The sequence below is a fragment of the Varanus komodoensis genome, unplaced genomic scaffold, assembly GCF_004798865.1.
Source record: "Varanus komodoensis strain SLA01 unplaced genomic scaffold, ASM479886v1 scaffold111, whole genome shotgun sequence".
Taxonomy (NCBI): domain Eukaryota; kingdom Metazoa; phylum Chordata; class Lepidosauria; order Squamata; family Varanidae; genus Varanus; species Varanus komodoensis.
Window position 1 is genome coordinate 726,597 of NW_025335321.1, and position 26,456 is coordinate 753,052.

General features: G+C 50.6%; 1 protein-coding gene across 1 annotated transcript in view; it reads left to right on the top strand.

Annotated features, from left to right (window-relative positions):
* Positions 1-26,456, top strand: part of CAMTA1 (calmodulin binding transcription activator 1) — a 698,809-nt gene that overhangs the window by 558,292 nt on the left and 114,061 nt on the right. The window contains exon 5 of the mRNA XM_044420870.1: positions 17,721-17,874. Within this exon, the coding sequence (XP_044276805.1) occupies positions 17,721-17,874 (154 nt within the window). The remainder of the gene's footprint in view (positions 1-17,720; positions 17,875-26,456) is intronic.

Consider the following 26,456-nt stretch of genomic DNA (forward strand, 5'->3'; position numbering starts at 1 on the left):
TACTAGTATTAGCCCTCTGCTCTTCCCCAGTAGCATATTGGACACCTTCCGAGCTGAGGGGCTCATCTTCCGGCATCATATCTTTTTGCCTTTTGGTCCTGTCCATGGGGTTTTCATGGCAAAGATACTGGAGTGGGTTGCCATTTCCTTCTCCAGTGGATCACGTTTTGTCAGAGCTCTCTGCTATGACCTGTCTGTCTTGGGTGGCCCTGCACGGCAGAGCTCATAGCTTCATTGAGCTACGCAAGCCCCTTCACCACGACAGGACAGTGATCCATGAAGGAGAAAATCTGTATATTGGTGAACATTACATTCCAAATGCATTATCGTAGGGACATTGCTTGCAAATCAGGTGTACATTATGCAATAATGTATGCAGTAATGCATGTACATAACTCCCCAATCACTCTGACAAATTTCAGAGGGCAAGGTGCGGGGCGGGGGGTCTGTCCTTTATTCATGGGGCCGCTGAGTCCTGTGCTGCGATGTCACCTGTGCCCTATTCCACCTGTTCTCGGCCGTGGCTCAGGATTGGACCTAGTGCGGGCAGGCACAGGGAGCAGGCCAAGATGGGCCCAATGCAGGATGAGGCGGTTCCCAGGGTTCCTGCCTCCTGTGCAGGACAGGCGCTGCAGGCGTGCCTTCTCCAAGATGCTCCTCATGCCAGTGAGCTCTGGCAGCCACACCACAGACCAGGTGCCTTCCGTCCTTGCAGTGCTGGCAGTGGGAGGAGCTTTGTTAGTTACAGTCTGGAGACATGTGACACTTGCCCGCCAAAGCAAGCAAGCAAACATGTCAGATCCAGGAACTTAATTTTCTTAAGCAGGTCCTGAAAACTGTTTTATTCAGACTGAAGGATATGCCAGGATGGAATTTCAATAGCTGCTGGCCAGGCTGTTCAAAATGGTGATTTGATTGTTTCATTGATTTTATTATTGTGATTGTGCTTTGTGATTGTGTAATTGTGATTGTGCGCTCCCCCCCTCCCTACATGGGTGAAGCTTTTTAAAGGTTTAAAAAATTCTTGTGTGCTTAGGTCTAAGGACAGGGTTGCACTCCCTCTAAAGAGCAGGGTCTGCAGTTTAGGAGTATTCCTCGACCCGGAGCTGTCCCTGGAGGCCCAGGTGGCGGAGGTGGTGAGGAGTGCTTTCCTTCAGCTTTGGCTGATCCATCAGCTACATCCTTACCTGGACGAGCACTGACCAGCAATGGTGACACATGCTCTGGTAACCTCCCAGTTGGATTATTGTAATGCGCTCTATGTGGGGCTGCCCTTGAAGATAGTCTGGATACTTCAATTGGTCCAAAATAGAGCTGCCAGGTTGCTGACAGGGGCCAGCTGTTATTCTCATGTATAACAGAATATATATAACACTCCCAATTGAAATCCGGACCCAATTCATGGTGCTGGTATTACCCTATAAAGCCCTAAACAGCTTGGAACCAGAATACCTGAAGGATCGCCTCCTTCCCTATATGCCCTCATGCCCCTTAAGATCTGCAGGAGAGGCCTTGCTCCAGGAAACCTCTTTAAAGGAGGTACAGAGGGTGTCTACCCAGAGGAGGGCCTTCTCTGCTGTGGTGCCCCATCTGTGGAATGCGCTCCCCAGAGAGGTTCACCTGGCGCTGACTTTATACTCTTTTTGGTGTCAGACAAAGACCTTTTTATTCAGCCAGCATTTTAATAATTAGGCTTTTAGAAGTTTTAAGGTCTTTTTCCACAGTCACATTTTTTATTCTTTTTCTTCTTTTCTTCTCTCATTCTTAGTTTTATGAAGTGTTCTTTTATGTTGATTTAATATCTACCATTTTAATTATTGTAATATTATATTTTTAAATCATTGTAAGTCATCCTGAGCTGTCCGTCGGAAAGGTTGGCTATACATGGTTTAAATAAATAAATAAATAAATAGGCAGGCTTTTTGGAAAATTATGGAAAACATCCCTTTCAGCCAAGGATAGCTGGTCTGCTGCTGCTGAGCTCCCTCCTTCTCTGCATTTGACACTTAAGAATATGGATGTTTTGATCTTCTCCTGCCCTGTTTTTAGAATACTGAAGTATTCTAGTATTTCCTTTCTATTCATGTACTCCAGTAAGTTAAACATACAAGCAGCATGAAAAGGGCTCCCGGGAAAGCGTTTATTGAGGTGAAGCACAGAAGGAGACAGAGGGGGTGCAGTGAGATTCCGGGGCTGCTTCCACTTTAATACTGTGCTTCGCCAGTAACAAGGCAGTATTTTGGAGGAGACCTTTGTGGCACATGTAACACTTATATAACCAGACCATCCAAAAAACTAATTAACTAAAATTAGCTGATGTCTGCAGTTTTGGGAAGGTGGTAGCTAATTGTGTGTGTGTGTTTTAATCACTAGACCCATGCCTGAATTATACATAAAGGCACTCTAATGTGCCCTTGGAGAAGAAAAATACTAGGGAGGAGAAGGGTGAAGCAGAGCTGCGAGGAGGTGGGTGTGGATTCTGCAAAGAAGCTTCCTTACAGGTAGTGCCAGCTCAGGGCATGGACATGGGGCCATGGCTTTCCTTCGGAAAACCACACTCACACCTCCCTGTGTCCCTGCAGTCAACCAGCACCCCAAGGTCCCTTTCACAAGTGCTGCTCTCCAGCCACTTGTCCCCTAACCTGTACTCATGACCCCATTCCTATGCCCCAAGTGCAAGACCTTGCACTTATCCACATTGAACGCCATCCTGTTGTCTCCTGCCCACTTCCATAGTCTGTCCAGATCCTTTTGTATCTGGAGTGCCTGCTCCTCAGTTGTGGCCACTGACCCGGTTTTAGTATCATCTGCAGATTTGATCACCCTTTCCTCCATGTTGTTGATGAAAAGATTAAACACAATCAGTCCCAGGACAGAGCCCTAGGGGGCCCCGCTTGCCATTGGCCGCCATCCTTATGATTCCCCACTAATGGTGTGTTGTTGTTGTTGTTGTTAGTTGCGAAGTAATATACGACCCATCATGACCCCATGGACAACTTTCCTCCAGGCCTTCCTGTCCTCCACCATCCCCCGGAGTTTACTCAAGCTCACGCCAACTGCTTCAGTGACTCCATCCAGCCACCTCATCCTCTGCCGTCCCCTTCTTCTTTTGCCATCTATTGTTCCCAGCATTAGGCTCTTCTTCAGGGAGTCCTTCCTTCTCATTAGGTGGCCAATGTATTTGAGTTTCATCTTCACTACCTGGCCTTCTAAAGAGCAGTCAGGGTTGATCTCCTCTAGGACTGACCGGTTTGATCGCTTTGCGGTCCAAGGGACTCGCAGGAGTCTCCTCCAGCACCACAATTCAAGGGCCTCAATTCTTTGGCGCTCAGCCTTCCTTATGGTCCAGCTTTCACAGCCATACATTGCAACTGGGAAAACCATTGCCTTGACTATAGGCACTTTTGTCGGCAGGGTGATGTCTCTGCTTTTAGTATACTGTCTAGATTTACCATAGCTTTCATCCCCAGGAGCAAGCGTCTTTTAATTTCTTGGCTGCAGTCCCCGTCTGCACTGATCTTGGAGCCCAGGAAAATAAAATTTGTCACTACCTCCATTTCTTCCCTGTCTATTTGCCAGGAAGTGAGAGGACCAGATGCCATGATCTTTGTTTTCTTAATGTTGAGTTTCAAGCCAACTTTTGCGCTCTCCTCCTTCACCCGCATCAAGAGGCTCTTCAGTTCCTCTTCACTTTCTGCCATTAGAATGGTGTCATCTGCATACCTGAGGTTGTTGATATTTCTCCCAGCAATCTTAATTCCAACTGGTGATTCATCTAGCCCCGTCTTTCTCATGATGTGCTTTGCATATAAGTTAAATAGGCAGGGCAACAGTATACAGCCTTGCCGAACTCCTTTCCCAATTTGGAACCAATCGGTGGTTCCGTGTCCAGTTCTCACTGTTGCTTCTTGACCCACATACAGGTTTCTCAAGAGACAAATAAGATGGTCTGGTACTCCCATCTCTTTAAGAACTTGCCACAGTTTGTTGTGATCCACACAATCAGAGGCTTTGGCATAGTCAATGAAGCAGAAGTAGATGTTTTTCTGGAACGCCCTAGCTTTCTCCATGACCCAGCGTATGATGGCAATTTGATCATTTAACCCTCTTCAAAATCCTGCCTGTACTTCTGGTAATTCTTGGTCAACATACTGCTGGAGCCTATCTTGTAGGATTTTGAGCAGGATATATTCATTGATATGATTTAGGTCACACCAGAGTGGCCTAGTACTTTTCCCTACTTTCTTCAATTTAAGTCTAAATTTTGCAACAAGAAGCTCATGATCTGAGCCACAGTCAGCTCCTGGTCTAGTTTTTACTGACTGTTTAGAGCTTCTCCATCTTTGGCTGCAGAGCACATAGTCAATCTGATTTCTGTGTTGACCGTCTGGTGATGTCCATGTGTAGAGTCGTCTTTTGGGTTGTTGGAAAAGAGTGTTTGCTATGACCAGCATATTCTCCTGACAAAATTCTACCAGCCTGTGCCCTGCTTCATTTTGTACTCCAAGGCCAAACTTGCCTGTTATTCCAGTTATCTTATGGCTCCCTACTTTAGCATTCCATTCCAAAATGATGATAAGGACATCATTTTTTGGAGTTAATTCTAGAAGGTGTTGTAGGCCTTCATAGAACTGGTCAACTTCAGCCTCTTCAGCACCAGTGGTTGGGGCATAGACTTGGACTACTGTGATGTTGAATGGTTTGCCTTGGATTCAAACTGAGATCATTCTGTCATTTTGGAGATTGTATCCCAGTGCTGCTCTTCCTACTCTTTATTGACTATGAAGGCTACTCCATTTCTTCTGAGGGATTCTTGCCCACAGTAGTATATGGTCATTCAAATTTAATTCAACCATTCCTGTCCATTTTAGTTCACTGATTCCTAAGATGTCGATGTTCAGTCTTGTCATCTCTTGTTTGACCACAACCAGCTTGCCTTGATTCATGGATCATACATTCCAGGTTCTAATGGAGTGTAGATATTTGCAGCATCGGACTCTCCTTTCACCCCCAGATACATCTGCAACTGAGTGTCCTTTTGCCTTCGACCCAGTCACTTCATTCTTTCCAGTGCTACTAGTACTAGCGCTCTGCTCTTCCCCAGTAGCATATTGGACACCTTCCAAGCGGAGGGGCTCATCTTCCGGTGTCATATCTTTTTGCCTTTTGGTCCTGTCCATGGGGTTTTCATGGCAAGGGTACTGGAGTGGGTTGCCATTTCCTTCTCCAGTGGATCACGTTTTGTCAGAGCTTTCTGCTATGACCTGTCCGTCTTGGGTGGCCCTGCACGGCATAGCTCGTAGCTTCGTGGCGCTACGCAAGCCCCTTCATGACAAGGCAGTGATCCATGAAGGAACAGTAATGGTTACCCTCTGTTTTCGGTCTGTCAACCATGCCCTAATCCATCAGAGAGTACATTGGTCTATCTCAAAACTCCTGAATTTCACAACCAGGACATCATGGGGAACTTTGTCAAAGGCCTTGCTGAAATCCAGGTAAACCACATCCACTGCATCCCCTCCATCTACCCACTTTGAAACCTGGTCACAGGAGGGCATGCCATGAGAGGAGCTGGCTGGAGCCGGGGGTTGGACTGGATGGCCCTGGAGGCCCCTTCTGACTCGCTCTGTTTCTAGGGTTCTAATTCCACAAGGTTTGTCTGGCAGGACCTGTTATTGAAGAAGCCGTAGTGTGTGGCCACCAGCCTCCCTTTCCTATCTAGCATCAGTAGATCTCTCGCTATTATGAGCCTTTCCATTGTTTTTCCTACAATTGACATAAGGGTAACTGGTCTGTAATTCCCCATGTCCCTTCTACTACCCTTTTTGAAAATTGGGACCACTGACACCCCCCCCACAGCCCTCTGGAACATCACCTGTTCTCCACGAGGCCTCAAAAATGGGGGCCAGCAGGTGTCAGTGAGCCCCTGCCAACTCTTGAAGTACTCCCGGGTGTAACCCGTCAGGGCCCAGCTCCTTTGTAATGTCCAGAGCCCTGAGGAGCCCCTCAACTTCTGGGGGCAGTGACTCTAATCTGTGCCCCTAAGTCCCCAGCCTCATCTAATCTCCTATGTGGATATCCCCCATCCTGCTTTGAGGAGAACACAGAGGCAAAATAGTCATTTAGCATCTGTGCCTGTTCCCTCGCATCAGTCACTGGATCTCCTTCCTCCTTATTTAGTGGTCCCACCACTTGTCTCCCCTTCTCCTTCCTATTTACATGCTGAAAGAAGCCCTTTTTGTTGCTCTTCATATTCTTGGCAAGTCTCAGCTCGTAATCAGCCTTAGCCTTGCGAAGGATCCTTCTGCAACGGGCCTCCTCCTCCTGGTATACCCTTTTGTCTATTTGCCCCTGCACCCATTTCCTAAGGAGGTTCCTCTTTCGTCTAATCCCTCTAACCACCTCCTTTCGCATCCATGGTGGCGCTCTCCTCCGCCTCCCCACCTTACTGACTAGAGGTATCGTCAAGGCTTGCACCTCCAAAACCTCCCTTTTGAGTGCCTTCCACCCCTCCTCAACTCACCTGCCTTCCAGTAACCTATTCCAGGAGACTTTCCCCAGTCTGGCCTTCAGTTGGCCAAAGTTGGCCCTCTTGAAGTCCCAGCTTCTAGTGCTCGACCTGCTTTACGTCCCCATTCCCTTGATCTTAAAGCAAAGGATGGAGTGATCCCTCGCATCCAGAACTCCCCTAATCTGTACCTCCTATCAGCTCCTCCTGTTGGTCAAAACCAAGTCAAGGATGCCCCCCGCCCCATCGCCTCTCAGACCCTCTGCATGAATAAACCTCCCTCTATAGCAGGGGTCCTCAAACTTCTTCAACAGGGGGCCAGTTGACAGGTGCTAGCAGTGGGCACAGGCCGCCAAGGTGGTGCCGGTAGGGGGCACGAGCCAGTGTGGGGGCGGGGTGTGCACGCACATGCCCACATGCAAGGTGAGGCAGAACAGGGGGCACACGGGGCGAGGCGCTGGCTTGCTCGTGAGGCAATCGTTTTCTCCCAGGGAGTCAAAAACAACCTCCTCGCAAGCAAGCAATGCGCCCACACACTCACCCAGCAACCTGTGGGGCAGGCTGGTTAAATGGGCATGGTGGGCCAGATACAGCCCTCGCGCCTTAGTTTGAGGACCCGTGCTCTGTAGCGTCTAAGAAGTGATGTGACCTGGCTGTCACTGCTGAGTGAGTCTCCCAACCAATATCCAGGAAAATGAAATCTCCCATAATTACTGTGTGTCTTCCCCGAGATATCCTTTGAATCTGGTCTGTCAGGACATCGTCCAGGATTTCATGTTGACCAGGAGGGCAATAACATACCCCCACTGTCAGGTCGCTTTCCATGTCAAAACCCCGTGGTTTCACCCAGACCACCTCTACCAGATCCCCATCTGCACTTCATTCTGTCTCACTGCATCCTATCCCTTCCCTGACATATAGAGCCATGCCCCCCACCCCTGTTTCCCTTCCTGTCCTTTTGAAACAGGTGATACACCTCTATCTTTACATTCCAGTCTTGCCTTTCATCCCACCAAGTTTCCGTGATCCCCACCAGGTCATACCCTCCTATTCCCAAGGGAGCCTCAAGCTCTTCCTGCTTATTGCCCATGCTCCTGGCATTGGCGTACATGCACCTCAACTCCTTCCCACAAATCCCTTTCTTGGGACCTCCGGCCTCCTCCTCCCTCCCATCTTCCCTGATACCGGCCCCCTCTTCATAGGAGTCCTGTCAGCTCCTGCAGTACCTCTAACACGCCGGATGCAAAAGCCTGGTCTTCTCCCCTCACTTGTCCCATCAGAACAAGTTTCTGGGGGCCTGACCCCACCCACTATGGCTCAGTTTAAAGCCTTCTGGATGAAGCTCACTAGAGCATCTCCAAAAGGCCTTTTCCTCATCCTCGTGAGGTGTAACCCGTCCCTTGCTATAAGTCCATTGGCAAGTAATCGAGTGCCGTGGTCGAGGAACCTGAAGCCTTCCTTGTGGCACCCCATCCTGAGCCAGTTGTTCACTTCGGCGACCCTCCTATCCCTGCCTGGCCCAAATCCCCGGACCGGTGAGATAGATGAGAAGGCCACTTGTGCTTGGGCCTTTAGGTCCCCGAGTTTCTTCCCCAAGGCCTCGAAGTCCCTGGTGATCCCGCCAATGGCCTGCCTGGCTACGTCGTTTGTGCCCACATGCATCATCAGGAGCAGCTGGTGACCCCCGGAGCAAACAAGACGCTCCACTCTGTCCTTCGCATGCCGGATGCGTGCGCCCGGCAGACAACAGACCTCCCTCGCCTCAAGGTCGGGGTGGCACACCGCCGGCTCAGTGCCCCTCAGCAGGGAGTCCCCCATGACGATCACCTGCTGCCATGTCTTCCCAGTGGTGGTGGGTGGCCGTGCCCTGGCCCTCGCCTCTCCTGCAGCAGCCCCCTGGCCACATGTGGTCCCAGTCTGGGAGTCCTGCTGGTCCCCCGAGGCCTCATCAGCCCCAGCCTCCCCAAGCGGGGAGAGCCTGTTTCCCAGCTCCAGACCGGTGCCAGGAGAAGGAGGGGGCCGTGCTGGCCTCCCCCTCCTGTGGGTGACATGCCTCCAAGTCTCCCCGGCTGCTCCTCCCGTGGCCCCTCCCTCGACCCTCTGTCCAGAGGGGGGCTGCTCCAGGGGGGCCTGGAGAGCTCTCTCGGCCCTCAGGCACCTCACCTCCCCCTCTAGCAGGGTCACCATCTTGCACCGAGGGCAAGCGCATCCCTGCCTCTCCTGGGGGAGAAGGGCGAACATGTTGCAGCTGTCGCAGTGGACAGCAACACCCATGACTTCTGCCATCTCCTGGCCTGCCATTGGGAACTCTTCCGAGACCTTACCTTGGTCCCCCGCCTTGTCTGTCCTGCACTACTCTTCTCTCACCCTGTTCTCCCAGGCAACCCCCCACCCCAACACCCACCCACACAAGGACAAAATAAAAAATTAATTTTTAAAAAGACAAATAAATAAATAAATATTTTAAAAATAAAGATAAAAACCTGCCCCCAGGGAAAGGAGTCCCCAGGCAGCCCAGGCCACAGCTAAGGGATGCGGACAAGGGACGACGTGACAATGGTTAGCGTGGCCTTATGAGCCTCACGGGCCGCCGGCCCCTTCCTCTCCACTGCCCAGCTGCTCCCTTGCCTTTGCCAGCCCCCTGGCCATCCTCCGCACACTCTCCCGGCCTCTGCCTCGGCCACTCCGCTGCTCCACCAAGAGGCGAGAGCCAGAAGCGTTCCAATGGGGCAAAGCCCAGGGAACCAGGGTTCAAATTGGATGTCAAGAGGTACTTCTTGACGGTTAGGACCCCTAGAGTATGGAATGGGCTTCTATGGAAAGTGGTTGAGACCCCCTTGGTGAGGGTGTTCAAGGATAGGCTGGACATGCACATGGTAGGCATGTCATGGGTGGAGCCGGCTGGAGCTGGGGGTCAGACTAGATGGCCCAGGAGACCCCTTCTGGCTCACTCTGTTTCTATGTTTCTATAAGTTTCTATGAATATGTGCATTGAGGGAAAGCATGCATAAAATGCATATGTTTGATAAGACTGCATTTCAGCAATGTAAAATGTTTGGGGGAAATATTAATTTTAAAATACACATACATTAGGAAAACTGAACACAAAAAGCACACATTTCCATACAGATTCCCCACAACTCCCCCCCCCCCAACATTTCAATTCCTTGTGGAAACAGGATAGAAACAGCTTGCTCTTAAAAATCTAACTTGGCTAGACTAAGGTAGATACAATCCCCCGCCCCTGGCACACACACACACGCACACACCTGCGGTGGCAACCTACATTTGGATAATCTATGCTGGAAGGGAAAAGCTGTCACCAGAGCAAAGGGAATTTAATGCACAATACCTCAAGGAGACTGGAGGGTACCGGAAGTGGTAGAACTGTTACTTTCCAAACATGCAAAGGATTGTGCTGCCTAAGTGGAACTGGGAGTGAGCAAGGGTGGCAGGTGTCTGCCTGCGCCGTTCGTCGTGCAGTGCGCTTATGCACAAAACATACAAGCACCAAACCCGGCTGCATTCTTCCTTTGGGCGCAGGTAATGTGCAACCCACATTCAAACCGGCAGGGCCAGTGTGTGTCAGAATCACCTGCTCAGGAATGGGAGGAGAAACTGAAAACCGAACCTTGGTGAACAACTGAACAAGCAGAGCGTTTTGTTTGGACTGATGGGTGTTTGCCTTTGCCTTAGGAAAGAGCTTTTAGGATCCAGCTGATGGAGCTAAAGTTTTAACCAACATGTGCAGTTTTTCTTTCTTTTATTATCAACCATCCCAGGCCTTGGGCACCTAACAAATAAAGGGTCCAGCTGTGATGGAACCCCATCGTAGTTTCCATTCAGGGCTGCAGCATTGTTTGATGAAGTCTCCCTCGGAAAGGAGGAGGCAGGAAAAGGACTTGACATATGGAAAATGCACTAAAGCTATCATAAAAGCTGATTGGGGTGAAGTTCTCAATGGGCTTCTTGAAATAACTGCATCTAGGGCAGTATTAATTCACAATAATAGGACAATAAATATGATCCATTTCTAATAATGCCCATTATAGCAAAATGAAGGGAAGCAAGCAAAGAACAGACAACTCTTTGCCTTCAGGAACTTTCAGAATTATTTTTAAGTGATGGGTTTGTGATTGTCTCTTCTTTCTCTTTCATCCTAGCATTGGTATGAATTGCTTGCTTTAGCTGTCTATTATGAGGCAAAGCTCCCACCAGACAACCTTCCAAAGACCTTCAAATGAAGGCTGAATAAGACGGACTGGAAAACAGAGGCTATGAGGTGGTGGAGAGGAGGCACTCTTCCCGGTGGTGATGCAACTCCCAGGGACAAACCCACAGAACTGTAGTCAGCTTATTCAAGTGCCGCTTTCCCCACAAATCCACTGTGTAAAAAGAGAAAATATTTTTACCCTTGTATCTGTGAGTCAGCCAAAGCTCTCAAGGGTGCTGTTAGGGTTATGTGCCGTAAAGTCATCTCTCCCTTACAGTGTCCCTGCGAATAAAAGCCCTCCCTAATGACCTGCCCTTGACAGCCCTGCTCAGCTCTCTCTGACGCAAGGCTGTGGTTTCCTCTAGGAAGGCAATGCGTCTCGCCTTTGGCTTCCCTTCTCTCCTTCTGGCTTTGGAAGCCCTCGCATGATTGTCTTCTCCAGTGATCCTTGCTTTCCCATGATGGACCCAAAGTAGGACAGCCTCCATTTTGTCAGTTTTTCTTCTAGGGAAAGTTCTGGCTTCGTTTGATCCAGGACCCACTGGTTTCTCTTTCCATCCATCTTGGGTATTCATAACACTCTTCTCCAATACCATGTTTCATATGCATCAGCTTTTCCCTGCCAGCTTTCTTCACTGTCCAGCTTTCAAACCCAGACATTATGACTGGGAATACAATCATGTATATGATTTTAGCATTGTTCTCCAGTGAAATGTCCTTATACTTAATAATCTTTTCTGTAAAAGCAAAAATATTGCAATCAGTGATAAAACCTGTAATCAATATATACTGTATTTTTCCATGTATAGGATGATACTTTTTCTTTAAAATATTTACCTAAAAATGGAGGGGCATCTTATACCTGGGGGGCTGAGAGGAGAACCGCAGTGGCAAAACTGCCGATACCTTAACTCTGCTAACTAGCCTCATGAGCGAAACTTCCGATTGCAGAGACAAGCTAACAGGTTTCCTCCAATCCTGAGCCTTATGTAACTGACATCAGCTGATGCTGTGGGGTGCCCAGTTGCCACAGGGAGCGGGACTCAGCAGGCAGCAGCGATGCAGCAGAAGGGGAAGAAACTGATATGTGTGAAATTAAGTCGGCAGCATAGCCCCTGCTTTCCACACAGTGGAGGCCGGTTCCAGGGGGAGCCTGGGACTTATCCGTGGTGCTCCTGCTGCTGGTCCTCAGGCCCCAGCCTGGGGCAGTCTGAGCAGGCCTGAGCATGACTGCCCCACAGGCAGAGCTGGGGAGAGGGCTCTGGTGGGGCTGCACATGCAGCAGGATCCCTCCTCAAAGACCCCTCCAGAAGGCATGCCTGTCTCCTGCAAAGAAGCGCCCGAGGTCTGGCTCACGGCTGCTCCTCTCCTCTCCTCTCCTCTCCTCTCCTCTCCTCTTCTCTCCTCGTGCGCCCGGCCGCCAGGGAGGTGCCCTTTGCTCTTGGGCTTCAGCTGCTGTGGCTTTGCCACATCTGGAACGGGGCAGCCAGGGAGCTGGGTGGCCAGTGGGACACCCGAATGGGCTCCGAGGGCTCGTATGCTGTCAAGAGATGTGGAGCCGTGGTCATTCGGCGCATGCTCCTGTCCTCTGGTTGGCAACGCAGGCTGTCGGTATCCCATGTTTGCACTGGCTTTAGCACTCATCTGGCTGAAGAACTCTCAGTCCCAGCCAGGGGTCATTTTGGCCCTCTGCCCCTGTCAGTCTGTAGCCCTGTTTGCATATGGGGGGGGGGGCTTCATGACCTCCCCCACCTTTGCTTGGCCCTCTGACACCCTCCTGCACTTTGCCTGGCTCAGCCCCCTGATGTGTTCTTAAACCCATCTGAAGGACAAGCATTTAATTGCCTTGCAGCATCTACTCATTAGTAAATTTTTCTCGTTAGTGTGGGAGCTTATTTGCTGCTCTGGTACTTCCACCAGAAGCAAAGTGACCCCCTTTTTGTGAAGGAGCACTGGCATGCAAACCCAATCCTCTCCCAAGCCCTGCTCTGACGGCATTAATGAAACATTAGAGTTTTAATTACACCATTATCCTATTTATTTTTATAAATAATTCCAGAGCAGTCATTAAAGTTTGTGAATTTAGAAGCAAATGACTTCAGGGAGAGAGATCTAGTTTTCAGTCTTGTTGCTATCTATCTATCAGGGTGGGGGGGTGTTTCATGGTCGTCTCGTCGTTAGGATTTTTCATTTATCCACCCCTACCCGATAAAAGTGAGTTGAAGGTTCTTTACTGGAATTTCTGTTGCAGTGCAGCCAGAGCTGAAGTGCCTGTCAAGTCGCAGGCAGCACATTCGGGGATGCTGGGACCAGGAGGCTGGGCACCTCTTGCCTGTGGCCGGGCTGCTGTGTCGCCTGCAGGCTCAGTCCAGCCAGGCTCTGGACCGGGAAGGACTGGGCACTGCGAACTGCGTGCAGATTTGCACCATTTCTCTGACTGAACTTCCTTCCTTCCTTTCTGATATTTATATCCTTTCATATTATATTTATATCCTTTTCCTTCCAAAGAGCTTAAGGGAGCTTACACAATTTTCTTCAAAATTTGGTTCTGCAATTTTTATGGCTTCTCACCTTCCTCAAGGATTTTTGAGATTTCAGCGGTCACTAAATGAAGAAGAAGCACTTTGAAGAATTTCTTTGCAGGCTTAAGGACAGGAGCCTTGTCCCTGTGTAAGCATTCTTGCTCTTCCCCTTCCCCTTCTCAGTTGAAAACTGGTGCAGGTCACAGAAGTGTGACCTATGTGCCTGTCAGGATCCTCTTCCACATTTCTTCAGAAGCAGACCCTGCACAGGACACCTTTCTCCTCCTATTTCCAGATCTTACTCTGATATTGAAATATAACTTTTCCCAGCATAGCACTTGTACCCGAGACTGATTGCTAACCATGATTGGTGCGTTATGAAATCCAATCCAGACAGACCTCCGCGGGGATCATGCAGCACGATCCAGCCTCTCCCTTGTGAAGCAGGGCTTCGGAGGAGTGCATTGCAGTCGAGACCATCCCAGACCTTTGAGCGTGTCTCAGTTGGTATGGGCTTGTGCAAACCTTGCAATGTTATTCTTACAACCCCCAGTAAATGTGGTATTGATTTCAAACGTTGCTCATATTTTTCAAAAGCACTATACTTCCCTTTTAAGCCATACATGTTTCCAAAGCAATTGCCTTTCACAGCTTTCTGACTCTAGGTAAGTTGTGAAATTGCAAAGACAAATTGTAGGTTTATTTATTAGATTTATATCCTGCTTTTTTCTGAATGAACTCAAAGCAGCTTACATCATTCTCCTCCTGCTGCTCTCAGTCTTATCCCCACAACAACAGCCCTGTGAGGTAGTTTGGGCTGAGAACCTGTGTCTGGCCCAAAGTCACCCAGGGGGCCCCATGGCTGAGCAGGGACCAGAGTGCAGATTGCCTGAGTGCCAGTCCTGCATGCTTATCCACAACACCAAAAGGAAGGCCTTTTGCCTTCAAAAGACTTTCACACGGTTCCTTCCCAAAATGTATGATTCTTTCAGCGCAGATCCATGATATATGGATGACTTTGTAAAGCCGATGAACCCACAGTTTCCTTTCTGTAATGCCTGCATGTGGATAATGTGGAAGAGCATTTGGCAACCATTCTCTGTTATCCTTAAGCATTTGTCGCAAGCTTGGGGGAACCTTCACAGGGTGGAAAGGCACCCCCACTTCATAGAATCAGACAATTAGAGAATAGTAGAGCTGGAAGGGACCAGGAAGGCCACCAAGCCCAACCCCCTGCTGTTGCAGGACACCGAGTCACACCATCCCTCTCAGGTAGACTTTTTCTTTTTCTGTTCTGTTGAGCCACGCATTCCCCATCTTGTGTCTAAGCATTTGGTTTCTTTTTCCTAGGTGGGGGATTGGCACTTGTCCTTATTGAATCTCAATCTGTTGCTTTCAGGCCAGTGTTCAAGTTTCTCAAGATCGCCCTGGATCTTCATCCTGTCTTCTAGGGTGTTCGCTATTCCACCCAGTTTTGTATCATCTTCAGATCTGATTCTCTTTCCTTGTACTTCCTCATCCAAATCATTAATCAAGATGGTGAAGAGCACTGGGCCCAGGACTGAACCCTGTGGCACCCCACTAGTTACCTCCATCCAATTTGGGAAGGTGCCATCGATGAGCACTATATGTGTCCAATACAGCAGCCATTTTTGGATCCACCTCATAGTTTTTCTATCGAGTCCACTTTTTGCTACTTTGCTTATCAGAATGTCATGTTGCACTATGTTGAAAGCTTGGCTAAAATCTAGGTTGATTGTGGCCACAGTGTTCCCTTTGTCCATTTGGGAGATTACCCAGTCAAAAATGAAATTAAATTAGTCCAACAGAATTTGTTTTTTATAGAAACATAGAAACAGAGTGAGTCAGAAGGGGTCTCCCAGGCCATCTAGTCTGACCCGCGGCTCCAGCCAGCTCTGCTTACGACATACTCGCCATGTGCATGTCCAGCCTGTCCTTGAACACCCGCACTGGTGGGGCTTCAACCACCTCCCACGGAAGCCCATTCCACACCCTCAGGGCCCTAACTTTCAGGAAGTACTTCCTGGCATCCAAAATGAACCTTGGCTCCCTGAGCTTTGCTCTGTTGGAGCGCATCCTGCCTTCCTCTGCAGGGGAGAACAGGTCTCTACCCACTTCCATGTGGCACCCCCTCAAGTACCTGTATGTCGCCAACAGATTCCCTCGGAGTCTCCTCTCCTCCAGGCTGAAGAGACCCAGTTCCCTCAGTCTCGCCTCATACAGCATCCCCTGCAAACCGGCCACCAACCTTGTGGCCCTACGCTGCGCTGACTCCAACCTGGCGATATCCTTCCTGTAACGAGGGGCCCAAAAGTGAACACAATACTCCAGTTGCGGGCGCACCAGAGTCATATAGAGTGGTAGTAATACCTCTCTCGATCTAGAAGCCACACTTCTGGCTATGCAACCAAGGGTGGCGTTCACCCTCTTGCCCACCGCATCACACGGCTGACTCATGTTTAGCCTGCAGTCAACCAGCACCCCGAGGTCCCTTTCACAAGTGCTGCTCTCCAGCCACTTGTCACCTAACCTGTACTTATGGCACCTATTCCGATGCCCCAAGTGCAAGACCTTGCACTTATCCACATTGAACGCCATCCTGTTGTCTCCTGCCCACTTCCATAGTCTGCCCACTTCCATCTGGAGTACCTGCTCCTCAGTTGTGGCCACTGCCCCAGTTTTAGTATCATCTGCAAATAAATCCATATTAACTTTTATTAATTACTGCATTTTCTTCAAGGTACTTGCAGGCTGATTTTTTAAAATAATTTGCTCCGGAATTTTTCCAGGGATTGATGTCAGACTAAGTGGTCCATAGTTCCCTAACTTCCTTCCCTCTCAGCGGATGCTACTGACAATCCATCATCCTGCCTGGAGATGGGTGGGTGGCAACTTGAATGAGGGGCATCCTAGTTGTTGTTGACCTCCCAGGGAGGCTTGGTTGGTCACCTACATTGGTATCTTTTGATGTTCCCAGACCTTTTAACCTGTTGCTCTTGGAAGTGTCTCCTTTATACTACTGCTTTTAATTGACTGAGCAATGGCTGAGGGACCTGTTTCTCCTTTGCTGCTGTGTTTTGTCTTGTCTTGGTATTAATGATGCCAGGCTGACCATTTCATTTTACTCTGTTGTTGTTATTCTGCTGCTGGTTGATAGCTACCTAGGGAGCAGCCATTCTAAGGGTGGCAGTACATTTGAGAAATAACTAAGCTGGGCTCCATGGGAGCTCACCTGAGAAGCGGCACTATGTGGCAGGCGTGAAGCTTTGCCATTCTGGGCCTTGCAGAGCTGTGGCGCATTCTCAGCCTGGGCTGCTGGGATGCTCCGGCAGGCAAGTAGTGACCACCTGGATGGACAGGTGACCTCCCCGAAGGTCTTTGCAGGCTTGCTGCTCCAGCCTTGCTGCTCGCTCACCTTGATGCTCCTTGCATGCTCGCTCTCTCTCTCGTGGGAGCCAGAACCGAGGAGCACCCAACCTGTCAGCATGTGCCCCGCAGTAAGGCAGGCAAGGCTCTGGGTCAGGAGCTCAGCTTGGGTCAGCTCAGCTCAGCCTAGGACCCGGCTGGATTGAAAGGGAGTCGTGGCTGCACAAGGGGAATGCCGAGTCTGCAGGGGAGCCAGCCAGGAGAAAGCTTCCCCTGTGCAGAGACCCTGCTCGGCTTGGGTCTGGGGGGTTTCATCATTTTTCCAGGCACGTGGAGATGTGTGTGCTGGTAGAAGGTGCCGTCGTTCCTTTGCTGAACGGCCGTGCAGGAAGCCGTTGTCAAGCACACTGCAGAGGGAAGGGTCAGCCCTTCTCCCTGCATTCTGCCTTGCCGCCCGTGTTTTGCCCCTGCGTGACACTTGAGCTTTGAAAAACAAAGCGACTCAGCATCCCAAACTGTCTCTATTTGTTTGGGGTGGCTCAGGGTGCAAACTTTCTGGGGAATGTCTTTTCTTTGGACGAGAAGATATTTGGCTGGCTTTGCCATCACTTCTGCATCCAGCTGTGTAAATGAGTGTTGGCAGAGGCAAGCGTACATTCTGGGAGCTTTGGCTGCGCCGTGGATCCTACTCTGCACGCGGCCCTCCCTTTCTGCTCGGGCAGCCTTAACGTAAGATCGGATCCCGGAACTGGCATGTGCAGAGCCTGGCTCGGCCCCCAGCGTGAGACTCCGGCCTAGCGCCACACACCTTCCCTCTGCTCAGCCGGCCCGCAGCTGATGGGAAACGAGCTGCCGAGCTGAGACGGCCCCTCCACTGCGGCGGCGCTCCCCTGCTGTCGCCGCCAGGCCAGGAGCCTCTCCGCTGCCCCCTCCGTCCTTCGGAGCCTTAATGGCACTCAGCGTTGTTTGCCTTAAAAGTTATTTGGTCCCAGCAGACTGGCTTATAGTGGGGGTGGGGGGTCAATAAGACTGGGTGATCTCGCGGCTCAAATTGTCTTCTTTTGTCTTCTGCCGTCCCTCTCTCCTTCAGAACCCAGACATCGTGTTGGTGCACTACCTGAATGTACCTGCCATCGAGGACTGTGGGAAGCCGTGTGGACCCATCTTGTGCTCCATCAACACAGACAAAAAGGAGTGGGCAAAATGGACAAAGGAGGAGCTGATTGGCCAGCTGAAGCCAATGTGTGAGTAGGCTGGCCTGGGTCCGGGGCGAGGCGCCCGGCGGGAGGGTGCTTTCAGCAGCGTGCAGGAGGACCGCTTCCCGCGGGCAGCAGCGGAAGGAATGTGCCACGGGAAGGGGAGGGCAGCAGAGGCCCCCACACGTCCCTGTGTAGCAAATCTGCAATGCAGCGCACAGAATTTACGAGGGATGGGATTTGGGGTGCCTTGCTAAGTGCCGTCGGGCAGCGCTTCGGATTTTGGTAGGAAGACACCCTTGCCAAGACTTCCGGGCCCGCATGGCGGTTAAGTGCCATCAAGGCCAGGGTGCTTCCAGCATGGCAAACCAGTAGCACCCAGGAAAGTATTAGAGAAAATATCAAGGAACAATTTCTCAGAAAAAAGGAATGATTTGTCTAAAAGAGGAGAACGCAAAGGAACACAGCAAGAAATGGAACACGATAGAGCGACACGTGCACACTGAAAGGGCACACGAGGGCACTGCTTTTTCGTTGTCCTGGTAGTGATAACAAGGCAACAATCCATGTCAGAGCTGCTTCCCCAGAAAGGCGGCGGGCCGGGCTTTGGCAGGCTGAGTGGGCGGCCCCGTTTCATCGTCTGCGCAGCACCAGCCGTTCGGCAGGGGAGCCACTGCCAGCAGCTCAGGAGCCGTGAGGCTGCAAGGCAGGGTCCAGCAGGCGTGCCCGCTCACACGCACACGCGCACGGCTGGCTCTGCCCTCTTGCACTCATGGACCCGATGCCTGCAAACGATCCCCTTTGAGCTGGTTGCCCGCTCCGTGCATTGCCACTTGTTGCCATGACAAACGATTTGCTCTCAGCTGCAGAAGCCTGCTTGGTTGCCTATACACCGCCCCCCCCCCCCCCCGCTGCTGTCTGCAGTGCTGACTTAGCTCCTTCCAAGACCACCCTTCCTCTGCCAAGGCATCTCTTTCATAGGCCCACCAGCTGCTGAAGTGTTGAGATCATTCCAGAGCCCCTCACTGCTGCATGCAGCTGGAGGCCTTTCCTTTTGGTGAGGCAGCTTCTCGCTCACAATCTTTTTGGTGCAATCTACAGAATGTGAAAGTGCCCCCCCCCAGGAGATCTCTGCCCCTTCTGCAAGCCAGCCATACTGTGTGGGAGCCTCCTCACACTTGCCCCAGCAGAGCGGCACAGACCCTGGGGCAACAGGGCCCCGTGATGCGGCAGCTCCTGTAGTTCGGGGCTCACGTGCCGGGCCAGCTCAGTCAGAAGGCAAGGCTCTTCTTGCAGGCTCCGTTTCCAGGACACTGCCATGGATTCCTCCTCCCGTCCTGCTGAGCTTCGGTCTAAGGTTATTGGAGGAGAGCCTGGACTGCGCTTTGGAGCCAGGGCATTGTGGTCTACGGGCAGAGTTTCGGGATGGCCTACCTAGTCTGCTAAGAGCTCAGCCCTGGGATGCCAGCTGGGACACCAGCTCAGACGCAGGCTGCCACCATCGACCCTTGCCTAACCCCGGTCCCAAACACCTTCATCAGGGCATGTGTGGGATGGAGCGCGTCCTTGCTAGTGTGCCCAGAGGCTGTGGAGCCCCCCACGCAGGGAAACTATATCCTTCATCTGCCCACAAGCAGCGCTGGCCTCAAGAGACCCTTCAGGCAGCTCGCCAGTCCGAGTGGGAGCAGCGGTCAGCCAAGAAAGATAGAAACAGCAACAGAGCAACAGAGCAAGTCAGAAGGGGCTTCCCAGGGCATCTAGTCTGACCCCTAGCTCATGACTTACATACCATGTGCATGTCCAGCCTGTCCTTGAACACCCGCACCCATGGGGCTTCGACCACCTCCCTGGAAGCCCACTCCATACCCTTGGGGGTGGGGTATGCCAAGTACTTCCTGGCATCCAAATGGAACCTTGGTCCCCTGAGCTTGGCTCCAGTGGAACATGTCCTGTCCTCCTCTGCAGCATAGGAAAAAGTAGCAGGAAAAATGGTGCCAGAGTGACACCCAACCGGCCATGAATCTCTTTTCCGCCTTGGAGAGAAGTGCAAAGTTCCGCCCAATTGCTCGCTGGCTTAAGCAACTGCGTGTCCCTGCTCGGAGATGCACCTCCTGGGAGAGGCATCAGTGGAAATGCCGCTGCACTTTGGGAAGGGGTGCGTTGCCTGGGGGCGTGGCGAAGCTTTTGGTTCCCTCGGCAGGGGGACATGGTGCTCGGCTGGGCCAGGAAGGCCTCCGAAGAGGTCCTGGGCAGAAGTGGCTGCAGAGTCCAAGCTGATCCCAGCTGATCCCTGTTTCATATAAACCCTATTCTACCGTTCACTTCACAGTGTGATTTCCTGACGCTTCCAAATTTCTCTGCCCGGAGGGAGATCAGTCTGTGATTGAATCTGGATGTTACCCCTTTCCTTTCCTAGGCCAGAGGAGCCTCTGCAGGGGGAAGGGAAACGGGGGCTTATTTCCCTCCTTCTCTGCAATCTCTCTTCACGTTCCTTGCCTGTTGTATAATGCTGCTTCAGTTCTCTGGTAGGATTTTTGTTCCTCTAGGCCTTTGAAACAGACTTCACAGAGGCTGCACTTCGCTCCCCTCCCCTGTGCCCTGCTTCGAGTCAGCCCTTTTCAAACAGTTCTCCAATGGCAGAGACCGGCCTGCACCTCCCTGCCAGCCACTTAATTACTAGACTCCAGTGTGGTCTCCTTGGGGCCGGATTTGAGGGGGATTTATGGCCCCTTCAGTGAAGGCTTCCCGTTCAGGGCAGAGCAGGAGCTGTGCTCTGGGAGAGAAGAGCGCCTGCTCACCTGGAGGCACAAGAGGGGGGTGCTCCTGCAAAGAGCGGAGCCCCCCGCCAAACGGCCAGTCGAGGGCTGCTCTTCCTTAGTTGGAGAGCACTCACAGCCTGTGTGGCGTGTGGCGGAGTGTGCAAGAGGAGCAGGCATGTCACCCCCCTCCAAGGGCATCCTCCCGAAAGGGGACCGTGGAAAAGGGGGAAAGGGAGAGGGTGGCAGGCGAGAGCGGGGGCGGGGGGGGGACTGTGGCCATGGACGGTGTTCAGAAATGGCAGGGGGAGCCCACCGAGGCCTGATTTCAAATTGGAAGGAAGATCAGGGTGAGGCAGGCCAAATGCCCGGTGGAAGAGGCACATCCAGTGGGCCAGGCCTGGCACCTCGTGCCCTGCTCTGGAGTGATAAAACTGGCAACCACATCAGGATTATGGCTCCCAGCAGCTGCCATGGCTGCCGGACCTCAGCTGCACCTTTCACAAGTGCTGCTCTCCAGCCACTTGTCCCCTAAGTTATGGAATGCGCTCCCCAGAGAGGTCCGCCTGGCGCCGTCGTTATTTGTTTTTCGGCGCCAGGCTAAGACCTTTTTATTTAAGCAACATTTTAAATGCTAAATACAATTGAATTTTATCTGGCCAGGGCGGCTTATTTTATAATGTGAGTTTTAATTAAGATTATTTTATATGGATTTTAACTTGTTTTATCTATGTTGTAAGCCGCCCCGAGGCTTCGGCGAATGGGGCGGCATAAAAATGTTTTAATAAATAAATAAATAAATAAACCTGTACTCATGACACCCGTTCCTGTGCCCCAAGTGCAAGACCTTGCACTTACCCCCATTGGACGCCATCCTGTTGTCCCCTGCCCACTTCCATAGCCTGTCCAGATCCTTCTGCATCTGGACCACCTGCTCCACAGTTGTGGCCACCACCTCTACTTTGGTATCATCTGCAAATTTGATCAGCAGACTGGTCACCCCCTCTTCCAGGTCATCGATGATCGGTCCCAGGACAGAGCCCTGGGGGACCCCACTTGTCACCGACTGGCATCCCAAAGATTCCTCACTGGTAGTCACCTTCTACTTTTGGTCCATCAACCATGCCCTAATCCATTGGACAGTGTATTGGTCTATCCCAAAACTGCTCAGTTTCTCCACCAGGATATCATGGGGCACTTTGTCAAAGGCTTTGCTGAAATCCAGGTACACCACATCCACTGGGTTCCCTCCGTCTAGCCAGCTCAAAACCTTGTCATAGAATTCCACAAAGTTTGTCTGGCAGGACCTGTTTTTGGGAAACCTGTGTTGCATGGCCACCAACCTCCGTTCTCCATCTCGGGTTACTAGATCCACCACTATTATGAGCCTTTCCATCATCCTTCCTGGAATGGATGTCAGGTAACTCACCTGTAATTCCCCATGTCCCCTCTACTACCCTTTTTGAAAATTGGGACCACTGATGCCACCTTCCAGTCCTCTGCAAGGACCCAAAAATAGAGGCCAACTGACATGAGAGTACCCTGGCCAACTCCTGAAGTAGACTTGGGTATAACCCATCAGTGTCCAGTGACCTGAGGAGCTCCTTGACTTCTTGGGAAGGGGGTGACTCTAATCTGTGCCCCCAAGTCCTCGGCCTTATCTAATCTCCTATGTGGGTATCCCCCGTCCTGCTTTGGGGAGAACACAGAGGCAAAATAGTCATTTAGCATCTGTGCCTGTTCCCTCACATCAGTCACTGGATCCCCTTCCTCCTTATTCAGCGGTCCCACCACTTGTCTCCTCTTCCTCTTGCTATTTACATGCTGAAAGAAGCCTTTTTTGTTGCTCCTGACATTCTTGGCAAGTTTCAGCTCATAATCAGCCTTAGCCTTGGGAAGAATCCTTCTGCAACGGGCCTCCTCCTCCCGGTAGACCCTTTTGTCTGCTTGCCCCAGTGCCCATTTCCTACAGAGGTTCCTCTTGTGTCTAATCCCTCTAACCACCTCCTTTTGCATCCTCAGTGGTGCTCTCCTCCACCTCCCTGCCTTGCTTACTAGCGGTATCATCAAGGCTTGTGCTTCCAAGACTTCCCTTTTTAGCACCATCCACCCTTCCTGAACTCCATTGCCTTCCAGTACCCTCTCCCAGGAGACTTCCCCCAGTCTGGTTTTCAATTGACCAAAGTTGGCCCTTGTGAAGTCCCAGCTTCTAGTACTTGACCTGCTGCTCATCCATGTTCCCTTGATCTCCAAGCAAAGGATGGAGTGATCACTCCCATCCAGAGCTCCCCAAATCTTCATCTTATCTACCAGCTCTTCCCTGTTAGTCAAAAAAAAAAAAATCCCATACAAAACCTGCTTGCCTGTTTACAATATTTATATGTTGTTGTTATGTGCCATCAAGTCTCTGACTCATGGCAAATGAAAGTCCTCCAAAAATTCCTGTCCATGGCATCTCTTCTTTGCTGTTCAATATTTATATACCATCCAGTAATTAGCATTCTCAGGGGGTTTATAGTAAAAATCAAAACCTGAAAAAGCAGTCTGTATCAACATAAAATTTAAAAACAGTAAAACTAGCAACAAGTAGCAATGCTTGTACAAAGGTTTTAAAAAACACTAAGAGGAAGGTCAAGACCTCTTCTTGCTGATCTCAGAGTGCAGCACCTGAAATAATCAATTCAAGCTGCAAGAACCCAGTTTCAGGCTGGACATCAGGAAAAGCTTCCTCACTGTCAGAGCAATGTGACAGTGGAACCAGCTGCCTGGAGAGGTGCTGGGCTCTCCCAAACCAGAGGCATTCAAAAAGAAACTGGCAGCCATCTGAGTGGGAGGGTGTGGCTTGGTGTCCTGCAGCAGCAGAAGGTTGGACTCGATGGCCTTCATGGCCTTTTCTGACTCTGATATTCTATGATTCTGTGAAAAGGGTTTTAAGGTGGGAAAGGCTGGAAAAATGTTTGCATGCATGCAGGCCCCAGCGGGTACTCAGAGGCTTTAATCTGAGTGCCCTGTGCCCTTGGTGTCCACAGTCCTGGCCACAACCAAGCAGGTGTGTGTATTGGGACCTGCCTTGTGTAACCTGAGGAATTACATCAAGGTTGTGTTTTTCACACGCAGTAAGCAGGTTGATGGGAGGCCAGCCCTGGTCCTTCTTTCTCCCCACACCGTTCACCCTGGGCCAAACACTTCCGCGATACATAACTCTGCTCTTCTATGTGCCCACCAAGTTGGGTAGAGCCTGGAGAGCTCTGCAGTTTGGGTGCCAGAACGGAAGACTCCGTTGGGGTAAGAATAGCCCACTGGCTGGCTCAGCTGCACGGAGCAATTCTGTCTGGCCCAGAAGCAGCAGCCCCTCTGCCCAGAGCTGCCTTTGCCCAAAGAATGGCAGCCAGGCGCACGGAGAGCATGTGCTGCTGCTGGGAGTGCCTTTGTGTGGGGCCTGGCCAAGTGCAAGCGGTACTCATGCTCAGGACTGTGACACTTGGTTGAATTATTGGAAGGGTGGTGGCGAGACCCCAGATCTACAGTCTAGGAAACAGAAATGGCCATCTCTCCTATGGGGCAATTCATTTCCAGAAAGCTGGGCAAGGAGTGACAGGAGTCAGAGAACAGTAAAGGGGAAGGAGCCAAGAAGGCCATCAGGTCCAGCCCCTTGCTCACTGCAGGTCCCCATGGCAAGCCACCCCCCTCAGACCACTGTCTAGTTGCGCCTGGAATCTATCTAGTGTGGGAGGGCCCACAACCCCCCTAGCATTGATTCCATTGCTGCACTGCTTCAGCAGCCAGGAATTGTTTCCTGTTATCTAGCTGGAATCCGGCGTCCTGTGACTTGAGCCCATTATGCCTTGACCTGCCCTCTGGGGTGGCTGAGAAGAGATCGTGTCCCTTGAGGACATGTAGATGCTATGATGACTCTCCTCAGTCTTCTCTCCTTGAGGCTGGATATGCTCAGTTCTTTCCATCAGTCCTCATAGGGTTAGGGTTTGATCATAGGGCTTTGATTCCGATCCCAGGGTCATCCTTTTTTTCCTCTGCTGAATCTTTCAAGCTTTTCTGCATCATTCTTAAATTGTGGTGCCCAGAACTGGACACAATACTCCAGATGAGGCCTAACAGGTGCTCTGTGGGGGGAACTAGTACTTCTTTTGATCTGGAAGTGATACGTCTATTAATGCATCCTAAAAGAGCATTTGCCCTTTTTGCAGTCACATCGCATTATTCACTCATATGCAGCTTGTGATTGACAATAATTCCGAGATCCTTCTCGACTTGCAGCATTGCTGAGCCAAGTATTCCCTGTCTTGTAACGGTGCATTTGGTTTCTTTTTCCTAAGTGCAGAAGTTGGCTTTTTGTCCCTATGCAATCTCATTCTGTTGTTTCCAGCCCAGTGCTCCAACCTAGCAGGATCGCCTTGAATCGTCTCTCTGTCATCCAAGGTATTATGTATCCCATCCAGTTTTGTGTCATCTGGAAATTTGTTAATTGTTCCCTGCACTTCCTCATCCAAGTCATGAATAAAAAGGTTGAAGAGCACTGGGCCCAGGACCGAAACCCTGTGGCACCCCATTTTCTTCCTCTCCCCAGTTTCAGCAAGTGCCACTGATGAGCACTCTCTGCGTGTGCTCTGTAGATCCAACTGTGGATCCACCTGACCATTGTTCCGTCTACACCACTTTTAGCCAGTTTGCTTATCAGCTCATCAGGGGGCACTTTGTGAAAAGTTTTGCTGAAGTCCATTTGTATTATGTCCACAGCATTCCCACAGTCCCTTGGGGAGGTTACCCAATCAAAAAGTGAAACCAGATCAGCCTGGCAGGACTTGTTCCTGATAAATCCATGGCTTCTAGTATTCACTGCATTGACTTCAACCTGTTTGCAGACTGGCTGCTTTATCATCTGCTCCAGAATTTTCCAGAGGTTGATGTCAGACTGACCAGTCTGTAGTTCCCGGGATCTTTTTTATTCCTTTCTTGAAGACAGGAACAACCTTTGCCTTTCTCCAGTCATAGGGTGCTTCCCCTGTCCCCCATGATTTCTCAAAGATGATTGAATGATGGTTGTGAGAGTTCTCCTGCCTGCTCCTTTATGACTCAGGGATGGAGTTCATTCAGCCCTGGAGATTTGAACTCATTCAGCCCATCCTGGGACTTTTATATAGGATGGGTTATAAAATGTCCCAAACAAACAAACCAATCACAATTAGATTATCTTTGACAACTTGCCTATCAATCTTGGGTTTCTATCCTGCTCCATCAGCTTGTACTTCCTCTTCTGGGATGGTGTGACTTGGTGTCCTGCAAGAGCAGGGGGTTGGACCCGATGGCCTTCATGGCCCCTTCCAACTCTACCATTGTCTGATTCTATGATTCTTCAGTAAGGTAATTAATCCTCTTTTGGGAGAAGACTGAGCCAAACTAGGAATCAAGCACTTCTGCCTTATCTTTTTCATCTATTAGCATTTTGCCATCCACACTGAGTAGCTGAACCCCATTTCTCTCCTCCTGTCCATCTTTGAAGAAGGGGATTTTTTTGTTCCTTTTAGCATCCTTCGATAGCCTCACTTCATTCGTAGTGGTGGCTTCCTGGTGCTCTCCCTGCAATTCCGTCCTCCCTGCCTGCGTTCTTCCTTTGCAGCCTTTCCTTCCCTCCTCTCCCTGTGCATGTCCTTTTCTGTCTTCAGAGCCTCCTCAAGTTTTTTGTGAAGCCACATGAGCTTTTCCTATTGTCTTCTCCCTCTTTTCCTTGTTGGAATTGTTTGCAGTTGCGCTTTTAGAATTTCCTTTTTTTCAAAATCCCCACTCATCTTGGACTCACTTTCCCATTAGAGTCACTTGTCATTGGACTTTGCTTATCCTTGTTCTGAGTTTATAAAA